Genomic DNA, 14,402 nt, shown 5'->3' on the forward strand with positions numbered 1-14,402 from the left:
AGATGATGGATGGGTCCCATCATGCTTGGTTGCTTTTTTGTTGTTTGTTTTTAAAATATATCTGTTGAACCACAATTCAAAAGCAATGTCATGATTTTCATTACATTTTCATTTCTTATTACTTTTGTCAATTTCAATGACAGCTGTTTCCTTCTTTAATGGGAGGGTATGAACACATCTGAGGACACCTGCATCTGTGTGTTTTCTGAGTAGCATGAACAGACTCCATCTTTAATTTCATTGCCTTGTGACGTAATGCTAATTAAACTGCATTTTGATGAGGAAATCTCCTTCTAAGCCACTTCTACACAGTGGGACAGTCACGTTGATAAGCCTTGATGACGCATTCACCCAGTCTGCAGTAGGGTTTTTTTTTCCAGCCTTCCTTTCCGCTTTGGCTGCAGGAGCTTTGTTGCTTATCGTATTTTTAAACTCCTCATATTTTGGTGCAGGATTATAGTTTGTACTTCCTGTGAGAACTACGCAGCTCTACACCTGTTCACGTTTGTGGCTGCCAACACACAGGTATGTAAACATGCTCGTAGTCAGGTTATGAAACCCCCGAGTTGATAACCAGCTCCACGTGACCACTTAGCCTGACTGTTAGGTTTAGTGAAGCCAGATTACTAAAAGACATCTGGGGTATGTTGAACTTGCTTCCTGGTACGTGCTACTCCAATCCAGACCCTCACTGGATTAGGCGCGAGGTAGAATCGGCCAATTATCAAACACTGTAAATCAGGATTGGACACCAAGGTTCCTTCTGTGATTACGAGCTAACATGGAGTTTAGTTTACTAGCTGGCTTACAGTTGCACATATTTAGTCATAAATCAAATTAATGGACAAGTTTTCAGCTGAAGTGTTTATAATTAATGAATGTCTGAACCAAACTTCATGACAATCAAATACTATGTCGGTTGACCAACAACGTTTATAGAAATCAGTTCAAACCGCTTTGATAAACTTCTGTCAGTCTTCAGATAGCGATCAGACACCTGACTCTTTATGACCATCATCAATGTTTAATAACAGGTTTTTCCATTAGATAAGACCTAGCCTCTGCACATTAATGTCATGCAGGTTTATCAGCCGGGAGACACCTTTCTCCTGTAACTGCACACTGATGGAAAATCTGTTGTTCATTATGCTGGACACCGAGATCAAAAGACAAATGCACATACAAAGAAGAATCAATCCACTTGACAACTACTTGGGGTTTAAAGATTTCTAATTATATCCAGGTTTGTCTAAAAAAATATGAAAGATTTGTGATGTTTTCTCAGGTTTTTGAATCTTAACACACCTGAAAATGGAGGCAGATTTATCAGAAATGTCACACGCCGAGTTTACAGCTTTACGTGAAAAAAGTGAATACGTGTCCGCTGTAAACTGTGACAGTAAATCCTACTCTGTTTTCTGTTAACTACATATTTCATTTATGTGGGCTTAAATTTGAGAAAAAGGAATTAGAATATTATTTTCCCAACAAGGCAACAAACATTGTGATGAGTGACCAGACGTGAGCTTTAATTTACATGGTTGAGTGTGTTTAGAATGGAAACTGAATTGAAAAACTCATTTAATTTCAACATACAATAGTAGAAATAACCATATTTTGTATAAATTCTGATGCGGAAGAGTCGTGAAGTTTATAAAGATGAATAACTCGACAGATTACCCTGAAATGAAGACAAAAAAATCTGCTTGGCATTTATTTGACAATTAATTCTAATGCCACATTTTATTTGCTTTCAGTCACCAGAGCTGCAGAGAAACACACAAGGAGAGTTTATTGTGATGATGATTTAATATTTCTGTGGCTGCTTTACCTAAACCGACCTCAAGCTGATTTATGATTTTCATTTACGGATTTCTTTGATTTACGATACAGGAGCAGCTTGTCCCACAGTGCAGTAGAGAAGACGAGAAGTCTGCCAGCGTCGACTCTCTACTGTACTGATGGGCTCTCAGATGGACGAACAGATGGAAATTATTCATGTTTCTGATTTCTGTCTTTATCATAGATGGAGCTAAAAAAACAATCCGGCTGTTCGCCAAGAGGGTGTTGTTTTACAAAGAGCGCAGCATCCTTCCTTCTTATTAGGTTGAAATGTCAACCATGTATATATTAGGACATTACAAATTAAATCCACTGTAATTTAACATGAGCAGATTTGTCCTTATGGATTATTCTGACATCTTTGGTTGATGTGGACATGAGTACGTTTTCTGTAAACTTGACTAGAAACTGACAGAAAGTTTTCTATTTTCTGCACTTTTCATCTATTTAGGCTTGAATCATTTGTAAAGAAATAGACATATTTATTCCCAATGGGGCAATTATTATACAGTGCCCTCCATAATTATTGGTTAAGATGTGTTAAAAGCCTTAAAATAAATTCAATCTTTGTTGCAGAAGCATACTCTCACACTGAAAATAGTAGAAAAATGTAACCTTTAACTCAACTCAAATGAATTGTTGGCAAAAGGGGGCTGTACAAAGTATTAACATCAAGGGTGCTAATAATTGTGGCAAACATGATTTGATGTAAAAGAATAATTTTTTAATATGGGATTTTTTTCACACTGAATAAATGCACCTGAATTAAAGGTTGAATTTTCCTCTTTTTTTTTCATTGTGGTCCTATATTATTTAGAAAAAAAAAAGAATTTACTAGAAGCTAAAGAACACATCTTAACCAGGGGTGCCAATAATTATGGAGGGTGCTGTGTGTTAAGATTTAAAAAAACAAAACAAAACATTTATGTAGTTTTAGATCTTGAAAACGAACACAATTAAATAAAATTTGAGTCTAATGAGGTCAATTTGATTCATGGTTGTACTACCTATATATGATCATTTATTTAATAATGTTGTATTTATTTACTTAATTTTGAACACTTTAAAGCGCCATATATATACTGCATCTTAGTGATTTGAATGTGCAGATAAGAAAGCATCACCTGATTTTGACTCTTTGATCGTGATTAGGCTCATTTATGAGATGGACACACACAGTAGTCTTCATATGCATGCAGTGGAAGCACTCTACGCTCTCTACTGATTTCCCTTAGTTTTAACTGTTTAAACTATTATTGCAGTCAAAAAGGTTTAACAAAAGAAAGCAGCCGAAAAAATGTGCGTTTGAGGCCCAGATGAAGACACAAAAGTGAGGCGGCGTGCACCAAAGCATTCACGTGTAATTCAGGTAAACACAGTGTGAGAAATGAGCAGGTGGAGTAAACATGGGATTATTCATACCTGCACTTAAAGCTGACTCTTAAACTGGAGGGTTTCAATCCACAAACTTTTTCAATCTGCATGTAAATGTGATTTTGAGCAAGACGTGGATTATCAAGATGTGATGGCACTCACTGGAGCAAAGTTAAATAGAACATTTATAAGAAGCAAATCAATTACAGTTAAGGATAGATAGTATATAATGAAGCTACTGTTTTTGTTTTCGTATTTTTAACCAATACAATTACCAGGGCCATGGGGGAAATGGCCTTTTCCACAAAAATCCCTCAAGATATTTTTTATGGCATGTATTTGACCAGAAATGTCCCATTAAGATTTATAAGGTGATCAGATCAGAGGGCAAACATTAATTCCACAATATCTGCTGACCTTGGTGCTCCAACCAAAAAAACAAAAAAAATTAGTATTTGAAGCGTTGGCTAATCTTATCAAATGTCACACCAACTGTTACAAAGGATGGTTGTTAATTATTTGGTCATATTTTCCATCTTGGGGGCAGTCCAGAAAAAAATGCACAAAGGGGCTGAACCAGGTGGCAAACAGCTGTGAGCAGATATATACGGAGGCGTGTGCTGTTCATGACTTAGAGCGCTCACAGGTTGTCTGCGTCTGGCTCCCAAAGCTTCTCACCATGAACTTCATCCGTGTTCTGTCCTGCCTCACCCTGCTGGTGACAGCTGCTGCTGCCCAGCACCCCAAACCCTGTGGTGAGTATGGTGCTAACATAGACTGTATAAAGCTCTTTTATACAGTCTATGGATGGCAACCACAGAAAATTAGTTAGGTTTTTTTTTTTTTTTTTTTGCTTCAATTGAGAGTTTGAACTGCTGCTGCAGAGATGAGTGAAAGTGCTTTTTATTTAAAAAAATATGCATTTGCGTCTATAAGAGCCACAGAATAAATGCAGGAAAACTACATGGGTGGTAGAAACTGCTTCTTTTTTTCTTTTTTTTAACTTTTATTTTTGGTTGTCTTTTGCATGTTGACCCTATTCAGGACTTTTTTTTTATTTTTAAAGATTTTTTTAAAGATTCAAAGATGGAAATTTGTCATGGATTTGGAACCAAAACTATGTCAACTTATCAGAAAATGTATTTAACATAGCATAAAAGTCTATAAAGAATACCAACAAATGTTTTGCACATATTCTTTCTTTGGGGTCCAGTGGACCCTGAAAGACCTTCTACGTATGGCAACAAAAAAAGCCCTGAATAGGGTTTAACTGTTCTTCTGTACTGTGAATTCATCTTCATTCATTCAGTATCTCATTCATCAGTTTATTTTGAGTGATGAGAAGCTAAAACAGTAAAGCGTTTAAATGTGTCACTTTTTTTTTTTTGTAAATATTTTGTTTTTTTCTGCAAAGACAAATTAGGATGGTAAATTTATATGTTTTATCTATCTTAATGTTACCTTAATGAAACAAAAACAGGCTATAAAACAAAGTTAGTTTACCCAGTATGGTATGATTTTCAATGAGCAGAGATGTTGTCTTGCTTTAAATTATGACATAAAGGATTCGTTGGTTATTTACATTTTCTTTTGTTCCACAGAATCTCCTCCGTTGATGAGCGGCGGCCACACTGTGGTGAGTTCAGCTTCCCTCACATGTAATCTCTCTTTTTTCCCCCCCTCACTTTCTACGCTTTGTCTTTTTATTTTCTTTAGATGGTTGGTGAAGGAATAACGGCCACAGGAAATATCGCCTATGATGCCTTTGCACAGAGGGTTCGGGTTAGAGAGGTTGCGTTGACAGGCAACCACACTGCTGTTACGGAGCAGCTGATGCTTTTCTCAGAGGTAGTTTATCCTAATTATAGTACATTTTTTTTTGTTGTTGTTCAGATGCTGAGTTTGAAATCTCATTTTGCAGATAACAATACTTTCTGAAACATTTTGTCAATGTTCAATAGATTACCTTTGTATGATGTATATAAAGGTATATAAAATTAGAAACTGAAAACAATTAATTTAGTCACTGGAAAACAGAAACCCTTGAAGGTCTATTAGTGCAATTAAGTGGAAAATAATTTTCATTTTAAGGAAAATTTTAGTGGAAATGGAATAAAATGAGTTAACCAAAGGAAGACTGTCTGTAGAAAATGTATCACAACTGCATCAAAATAATAAGCAAGCAACTCAGATGAATGATCTGCATTTTCTAAATGACTAAAATCACTCTGGACCAGACATGTCAGTCGAGCCACTGCCACCCCCAAACATACCTCTCTTTGAAGCCTAATATCTACGTAATTATTGAATTATTTAAAAGATTACCACAAGCACGCTGATGTAAAGGAGTGACTTTAGACAATGATGTCAGAATCGCTTCTGGTAAAATGTGTTGACTTTTGATTTTCATGAGGGAAATCAACATTTTTCAAACAGGAGTCTATTGGAATGAGAAAGCAGCACCTACTGACCATCAGTGGTATTGCACTTTAAGGTACTTGGCCACTGACAAGCCAAGAGAGTGCTACTCATTAAGAAAACATTCAAAGACACAGCAGACCACAATGATTGGATAAAGACAATGTTTTGAGCAGTGGAAGGAAAGCATATGTATTTTTTGTTCTTAATTTCAGAAAGTCTATTATGAGATTGACTGGTCGCGTGTGAAATGCACGAAGAAGAAGCTGGACGGCTTCTTCGTTCCCATGCACGTGCCCAAGGATGCTAAGCTGATGGGTCAGGTTTTCATGGGATCATCCTCCTCTTGGGGAATGGGTGTGCTGACCAACACCTGGTACGGAAGCTTGCCAGGAAACGGTAAGAGGACACACAGAAAAATCTGCTTTTATTGATGTTCTGTGATACTATACTGATGCTGGAGTGGTGATAAAAGTCTGTGACCGACAACTTGCCACACAAATCCACAAAAATTAGTCTCCTGATGAGGCCACTTCACCACATAAATATTCAAGCATGATATTCGGACACACTCTGGCCCAGTTTTTGTAACAAAAGGCAGAACATTTTTGTATTTATGCATTACGCATAATTTAAGTTGCATTTTTTTCACTTTGCAGTAGCCAGCCATAGAGATATTTTTGGTTTTCAGTAATTAAAACCACTAAACTTTAAAAGTTGAATTCTGCTGGGAAGATATCAGTTTCATCCCCGTGTGTTCAGCAGTGAGACTAGCAAGCTAACAACTGAGAAAATGCAAAATGTGATCAGGCTTCCTGTTGAACAGCACTTTCAAAAGAGGCTTTTGAATGTGCTGAGTGACTAAATGACAAGTAATATAACAAAGAATTTATTTCTTAACATTTTCTTGCTGTGTTGAATGAATTATAAACTTCCATTTAAAAGTGGTTGGATTCTTGCTGTTCTGTGCAGTTCAGCCTGATTATTGTTTTCAGGACTTTACTCAAATGTCTTTACCGAGATCGGCTGCATCCCTTTGACCTACACCAGCTATACCCCAGCACATGGGTGGATCACAGTCAGGTAAGAACACACAGAAGCACAGAAATACAAATAAAATACCCAACATCTCCATTCCAGATATTATCAGAACTAACCCCTGACAGTGACCCTTTAGTAGCTGTAAGTTTGTGAAGTTTTCTGAAGATATCATATATAAATCCACTGCATTCACAACCTAGCCTCACAGTATGAGCTCATAATGCTCGTCTTGCTGTCTGTTGGGTTTCAGAGGGTTTTTTTTTTTTTTTTTAAATCAATACTGTAGAACAGCAATTGTTAAATCAATCAAGCTCTTTTTAATACAGAAGTAATCACCCCGGGCAGAACTGGGATCATAACTGTTAAAGATCGATCCACGGTTTAGGGCATCAGTGTGGTAGAACGCTTCATACACTGCTGTACTGTATGCCCCCTAGACCAAGTATGAAGTCTGTGTTGCATCAAGTCAAACAGCATTCCTTGTAAACAAGAATCACTCCTAAAATGTTGTTTATTCTTCAGCACCTTCAACTGGGTGGTGGGCCTCTCAAACCCCATGGACTTCGTCCCCCCTAGCATCTGTGAAAGAGCTGAACTGGAGGAAACAGAGACAATCGACAACTTCTTCACCGCCCTCAGATCTCTGGCCATAAAGAGCTAGAAACACGAGTGAAAACCTGAGAGTGTCTCCCTGAGATAATCACAGATTCTGCTCCTGTCATCAGAGCAGAGCTAAATTTGAAAATGAAAAGTAAAATGAATCACACAAACAAGATTTCCAAAGTGGTTTTCACCTGCTGTGCCCCCATGTAGCCACCAGACAACAAACACAACAGGAATGCATGTGACCCATCATTCGTCCGATGTGTAGTTATAATGGAGGGGGGAAATCTTGTACGTTGTGAAAGGATATATTGATCTAACGCAGTAAAATCTAGAAGTAAACAGTTACAACCAAGTGAAGGAGGCCTTCTTAGAACAGCTCAGGTCTCGTATTTGTTGTGTATCTGTCTGCTTTTTACTGAAATCCATAAAAAGCATTCAAAAATACTCAACGTATCTTAAGTTGTATTCTTGACTGAATGAATGAATGAATGAATGAGTCAGACAAATGAAAACAACCATGACATAACCATCGGAAGTTACAGTTTAAAATTGCAATAAATAGAAACAGTTACAGTGAAATGTAAATATTTAATCCTCACCAAATGTGTTTTTCATGCTAAGACATAAAGCTGTGGCAAAGTAATCATCACTCAGCAACTAAACCACAGATGACCACAAATTTCTGCACGTCTTTTAGCTCAAGTAGATGCAGGTCGTCTACAGAAGCCTGTTCATACCAGGAAAAACTAGGAATGACTTCTTCTATAAAATGTTTTTTTTTCAATCCACATCAGGTTTGCACAAAAATATAATGGATTCCTCCTTCCACCATGCTCCACGACCTCCAAATTTTAAAATTGCTGTGGTAGTTTTTGCATAATTCTGCTTATAGACGCAACAAACAAACTGTAAAATAAAATAAAAAATATGTGAAACAAAACAATGGGGAAAATCTGGCACCAAACATGCCAGAAAAATTATATTTAAAAAAAAAAAAAAAAAAGGAAAAAAATACGTTATTTACTATAACAAACAAACCCAAAAAAAAAACAAAAAACAAAACAAACAAAACAAAAAAAAAACAAAAAACATGACAATAATGGAAAATATCTGCAAAACAATTTTATTTGGTGGAATTTTAAGTTGGCCTGTTTTCTTACAGTTAAAATGTAAATTAATACATTATTTTAGTGATTTAACTGGTAGCTATATGCTATTTAAAGAAAAAAACAAATCAAGGAAAATCTGTAATATTAAAGGAAATTGCTCAGAAATTACCATAAAAAAAACTGTTAAAAGAAAAAAAAATTAACAGTATATTGAAAATCTCCGTGAAGGAATATCTTGTCAAAAATAAAGACTGAATTCAAGATAAACTCGATAAACTCATTGAGATTTTTAGCATAAGGGTCAAGCTAGCAACAGACTTTAACAATGTTAAAAGGTGAAAGGGTGGAGCCATTAATACACTGGGAGGACTGAATGGGGAATTAAAGCCACCAAGGAGTCTGAAGTAGAGGCAGCCAGGAGATTAAAAAATGATTTATAGATCAGTGCAGCTGCAGATTTCTCAGTCTGAGCCATATGTGCATTATTATAATGCTGTGGAGCTGCTTCATTCGGTGGCATCAAAGTGTTTGCCGTGTCTAAGCGTCCAAGGTGCAGCGTCACACTTGTTTGGTCAGATTTGCTTTAAGTTTATTTACCTGAAGCTGCTTCTTTGATGAGATTTCTGGCGAATAGCAGCAAATGGACATAATATGAAGGTGATGAAGGAAAAGGCAAGTTAGAGGATGTCACAGTGCAGGGTTACAAGAGTTCCTACATATTTAGATGCTGATAGTGAGAGCCAGCTACTAATGCTGTGAGTGTTTACATTCATGCTGGTAATCTCAGAAAATAGGACAATTTAGCATTTTTATTATTTCTACTGACTGTATCATACCTGATGTAGGATATATATGAAGGTAACAGTGTTATTATTTCGTGTAGAGCATGTTTAAGGGGCTGCAAGGTTGGTAGCACTGTTGCCTCGCAGCAAGAAGGTCGTCGGTTGGGTGGGGGCACCAGGATCTTTCTGCGTGGAGTTTGCATGTTCTCTCCGTGCAGCGTGGGTTCTCTTCAGGTTCTCCGGCTTCCTCCCACAGTCCAAAAACATGTTGAGGTTAATTGGTGATTCTAAATTGTCTGTAGGTGTGAGTGTGCTTGGTTGTCTGTCTCTAAGTGTAGCCCTGTGATAGACTGGTGACCTGTCCAGGGTGTCCCCTGTCTTCACCTTAAGTCAGCTGGGATAGGCTCCAGCCCCCCACGAACCTAGTGAGGATTAATCGGGTGTATAGATAATGGATGGATGGATGTTTAAGCTCCAAAGAATTGAGGCAACTGAGGAAAGTGTTTAGCTTAAAGAGATCTTCAGCCTCTTTCTGATGAAGGGTTTGATAAGAAGCTCACTATTGTGCTTCTATCTTTGAATTTGAAGCCTCAGAATATGGTTAGCTTAGCTGCGCATAGCATTTTGCTCTCTGAAACTATTTTGGCACTTCGCTGCATTACCCTCCAGTGGATCAGTAACTCCCTGCAGCCTCTGCTGATCAGAATTGATCAGAAATATTCGGGCCCGTTTCAAACTGTACATTTTCCGTATTACATGAATTAAACAAACAGGAAAATCTGTAGCTTTAGACATGTTGGTGGATTTTGTGCAGCGACTTACAAGACAATCCGACAAACATACGAGTACCTTGCTCCCTGTGCCATCTGAATTTAGAAATTTTGAAGAAAACACATATTTATACTGTTTATAACAACTGTGAGGACATGCTTCTAAGAACTCAGTAGTTTCAGCCCTGTTAGGTAGAAATTATGCTATAGTGAGTCTCTTTACATACCTCACAAATGGACTTTCCTTCATCGCGCTCTTCCCCCGACATTCCAGGTCATTTCTTCTCATTGTTAACAACCGTCTCCTTCTATTAAATGGGATTGCGTGAGTGTGTGTATCTACTTAGACCTTCAATCGTGGACCCATATCTTCCGCTTTCTTCTTGCCACACATTGTCAGTGTCTCTTTAAGGTAGCTGAATACAGCTTCTTCCCGTTCAAAGGAACAATAAGCCGTGAAGCTACTGGTTGGAAGATGCACGCTAGAAACACTGGGAATAATGGCAATGGCTGCTATTGTTGTAGAGCAAATGATGCTTTTAAAAAAAAAAAAAAAAAAAAGCAAGAAAACACCACTTAATCCTCAGGGTCGCAGGGGGGCTGGGGTCTATTCCAGCTGACTTAGGGCGACCTTCTTGCTGCGAGGCAACGGTGCTAACCACCGCTCCACCTTGCAGCCCCCTGGTCACGTTTGTTTTTGAGAAAGATTAATTTTATACATTTTGTAGCTGCTGGATAAATGGTTTTGTTGCATTGAAAGAAATGTACGACAGAATTTCACCTGTTTTAAATCAACACGTGTTTCCACTGAGCACACTGACTGTAACAGAAGCAAAGGAAGAAGCCAGGTGACAAGAAAACATTGGACATGAGCTGCTGTTTGTTCCGGTATCTGTGTTTTGTTCTCTTCACCATCATCTGCATTCTCTCCCTGATTAAACTACAGGCAGAGGCTGAATAATGGTGTATGCTGCAGCGTCAGCAGTGTTCATAGTTTCACCACTTTAGTAAATATAGAACCCTACATGGATGCAAATTGCTTGACCTTCACACTTGTGATAAACATGTCATCTGTCAGCAAGTCTATTATGAGACTGAAAGAGGGAGGGGGGGAGCCGCCTCATCATAATGGATTCAGCTAGTTTCAGCTCAGTTTTTCTCTTTACGAGTGTGAATTTCATGATTTCATGTCTTAAAAGTTAATATTTTTGATCTATACCACTGACTAGTACAAAAATCATCAGTCATTTCAATATGACTGTGATGCAATATTTAAAACAAGAGCATAAAGACTGGAAACAGGCATTTGGTTGGCCTGACTTGTCATAAAAAATCAAACTGAAGCGCCCTTAAAGCTCACTATTTGACACATTGGTGGCACCTAAATTTCCCCACCATAGATTTGATCAAAAGGATTATCTTATTTTATCTCATTATACATTATTGCTGTTGTTTACTTACCACAAAAAATGTAAGTGTAAAACATTATTATTAACTATTTTGATGGCATTTTAATCAGCAAGTCTTAAATTGTGCCTGAAGATATGCAGGTCTTGACACATTCTAACAGATCCAGGCTTCCTGTTTCATCCTGTTGTCAGTTTTCATTCTGAGATACGTTAACTGTATCAATGAACTTGTCATCATCGTTAACCGCTCCATCTGTAACTCCTTTAACAAGTCAAAAGTCAGCTATAAATATGAAAAAGTACATTTTTGCTTCACCTCCAGAACCTTTAAGTGGGTGTTAAGTACCACAAACTCCATGAACTTCACTCCTCCTCCAAATCTGTGAAAGAGCTCAACTAGACGACAGAGACACCGGATATAATCTTTGCCGCCTTTGATTCTCTGGCACAAAACACACATCCAGTGGTGTAAACATCTGGTTGACACACAAGGAAAATCATTGTTACTGTTTTAGTCTGTGCACTGTAGCTACGTGTGATTCAGACAATATGTACATCATCCTTGAGCAGTGGTTCTCAAATTTTTTGAGCCATGACCCCCAAGATTTGTGTTTGTGACCCCCCAATTTGAATTTTTAATATATCATGAGTAATAATGTTGTTGTTCATGCATTAATACGCTAAAATTTAATTTGTTAATTCCACAGATTAATCTCTTTACATTAACATATTAATTTTCTTTTGAATGAATGAATGAAGTGAATTTATTTCAATCAAATGAAAGAGAAAAAATAGATAAAAAACTAAAGAAAATAATTTTTAAAAAATTAAAAAAGAGCAAAAAAGAATAATAATATTGTATAATCAAATCATAATATTAACAAGTTCGAAAAAGGAGTGGGGAGAAGTATACACTGTTAATTTTGACAGCCCTAATACTAATTTATTTGATACATGTAGGCTTTATTTATTTTTTTTTAATTTATTTTTTACAATGATCTGGTGACCCCCTGAAATGGTCTTGGGACCCCCAGTTTGAGAACCACTGTCCTAAAGTAATACAATACAATATATTTTTCAGGTTGAAATATGAAGTAAGAATTAACCTAAACTGAGGTGAAAAACTGGAAAAGAAGAAAAAAAAGTTTGTTTTTTTTTGTTAGGTTTTTTTCAAAGCAGTTGGACATTTGAATCAGGGAGTGAATAGCATAGCATTATAAAGTAATACAGTACCAGAATTTAAGTTTGAAATGGTATAAACTTCTCACCAAACATATATAAAACTACTAATAAAAAAAAAAAAAAAAAAAGCAATTGAAGAAGTGTCTTACTTAAAATAGAACCATGCAGACACTGTGTGTACCACAAGCTCTGCAGGTCACAGATATGCACATATGTGTTTTCAAAATCTGGATAACTGTTTTTGAAATGAATGAAAGTCTGTGATGGCTGTTTGTGCGTCTTTAAATCCTACTGCAGTACTTCCTGCCCTACAGCAGATGGAGGCAGCATTGCTCTCTATGTCAGCAGGTCCTGCTGTCATTTATTCATTTCTGTTATTTCTTTCTAAATTTGAAGGTTTAATTAACTCAATGGGCCTTAATCAATTGCTTGAGGACCCTTAAGTGGCTACACTTTATTTCAAAGCCCTCCACCCTCTACATTTGGCATCATAAGGAGTTCATAAATGTACCCAGAACACACAGTGTAGCTGCATTTGTTTATTAGTTTTAATGGCGTCCTGCCTGGTATAAATAGCAGCATAGTAATATAGAATAGCACGCATTTCAGTTACTATGTAAAGCAGGTTTTCGTGTATGACTTGAAAACGTCTACATAGGTGTTTGTCAAGGATTTATTTATTAAAAATGTCCTCGACTTCCTTGACATGAGAGCAAACTTAAGCTCCAGATGAACTCTAGTAAGAGGCCAAAGAGTGTTTTGTCTTTTTTTTTTGTTTTTGATTGATGACTTATTCTGAGGTCAAAGTTCATTTTTACGGTCAGAATGCCTGAATGACTTCATGAGTAGCTTTTCAGACACATTTGTTCGGTTGTGTGATCATACGTCAATATAAATGATTGCGTCTATGTTATACTACGCTATCAATCATTCACCTTTATATAACGCTGCCAGTGCCTCATAGGAGAAGTCATATTTGTTGACAAATGCATCAATAAACCCTTAAAAATGTCCTTATGTCCTCGTAAGGTGTCACACATGAGATAATATATGACCAGTGCTCCACATAAAGTAAGTAAATTGACACCAGCGTTATATCAGCTGAGCTCACATCGTCCGTCTTCTGCCTACACTTCCCTGCTGTTAGGCAAACTGAATTTAAAAGTTATCTGTTCTTTTTGTTCAACTTTTGGATCCATTTTTTTGGAAACACTTTCTTCTTACAGTGATGGCTGACTAACCCAGCGAACATCAATAATAAGAGCATTTCTTTTTATCATTAGACGTTTTCATGCTGGCTTCACCTCGGGGATTTGTGAGTCAACTTCTGATAACCAGCGTCAGGTTGTTCAGAGGTGGCTACCTAACCCCGCTGTCAAAAATTACTCATCTGTCCTGTGTGACTAAAGAGATGAGCGCCTGCTCTGGAAGCCTTAGCAGCAATAACAGCCTTGCTAGTCCGTCCAATTATCAGTGTAATGATTCTCTAAGCATGCTGGGACTTTGGCTTAGAAATGTGCGGGAAGACACGAGGCTGAGTGTAAAGTCCCTGATGTGACAAGGAAATTACATTGTTCAAGTCAATTCTTCCTTCCAATCTTGTCAGATTTAACTGAGCCTAAACGTTAATGTAGGAGATGCTGTATGCAGATTTGTTAATTTTGTGCCTGAATGCCAGTCAATGACAAAGTCACTGAGAAGTGGAGGCAATTTCAAACCCTGTCGCCTTGAAAGTCTCAGCAGTGTCACGAACGGGGCTGAGCCAGAGCAAAATAAACAGCTTCACACGAGATATGAAGCAATGAGTCCAACATAAAGGCAAATAATGCACACTGAAAGTCTGTGTTTAGTGCTGACAACCACAGAGAG

General features: G+C 37.3%; 1 protein-coding gene across 1 annotated transcript; it reads left to right on the forward strand.

Annotated features, from left to right (window-relative positions):
- The first annotated feature begins 3,895 nt into the window (after window positions 1-3,895).
- Window positions 3,896-7,725, forward strand: LOC103369156 (ependymin-like). The gene is made up of 6 exons (XM_008297801.1): window positions 3,896-3,971; window positions 4,818-4,852; window positions 4,933-5,064; window positions 5,850-6,033; window positions 6,630-6,717; window positions 7,198-7,725. Exons 1-6 carry the CDS (start codon window positions 3,896-3,898, stop codon window positions 7,334-7,336), a joined length of 654 nt encoding a protein of 217 aa, XP_008296023.1. The 3' UTR covers window positions 7,337-7,725.
- The last annotated feature ends 6,677 nt before the right edge of the window (window positions 7,726-14,402 follow it).

The sequence above is a fragment of the Stegastes partitus genome, unplaced genomic scaffold (genome assembly GCF_000690725.1).
Source record: "Stegastes partitus isolate 25-593 unplaced genomic scaffold, Stegastes_partitus-1.0.2 Scaffold1249, whole genome shotgun sequence".
NCBI lineage: Eukaryota > Metazoa > Chordata > Actinopteri > Pomacentridae > Stegastes > Stegastes partitus.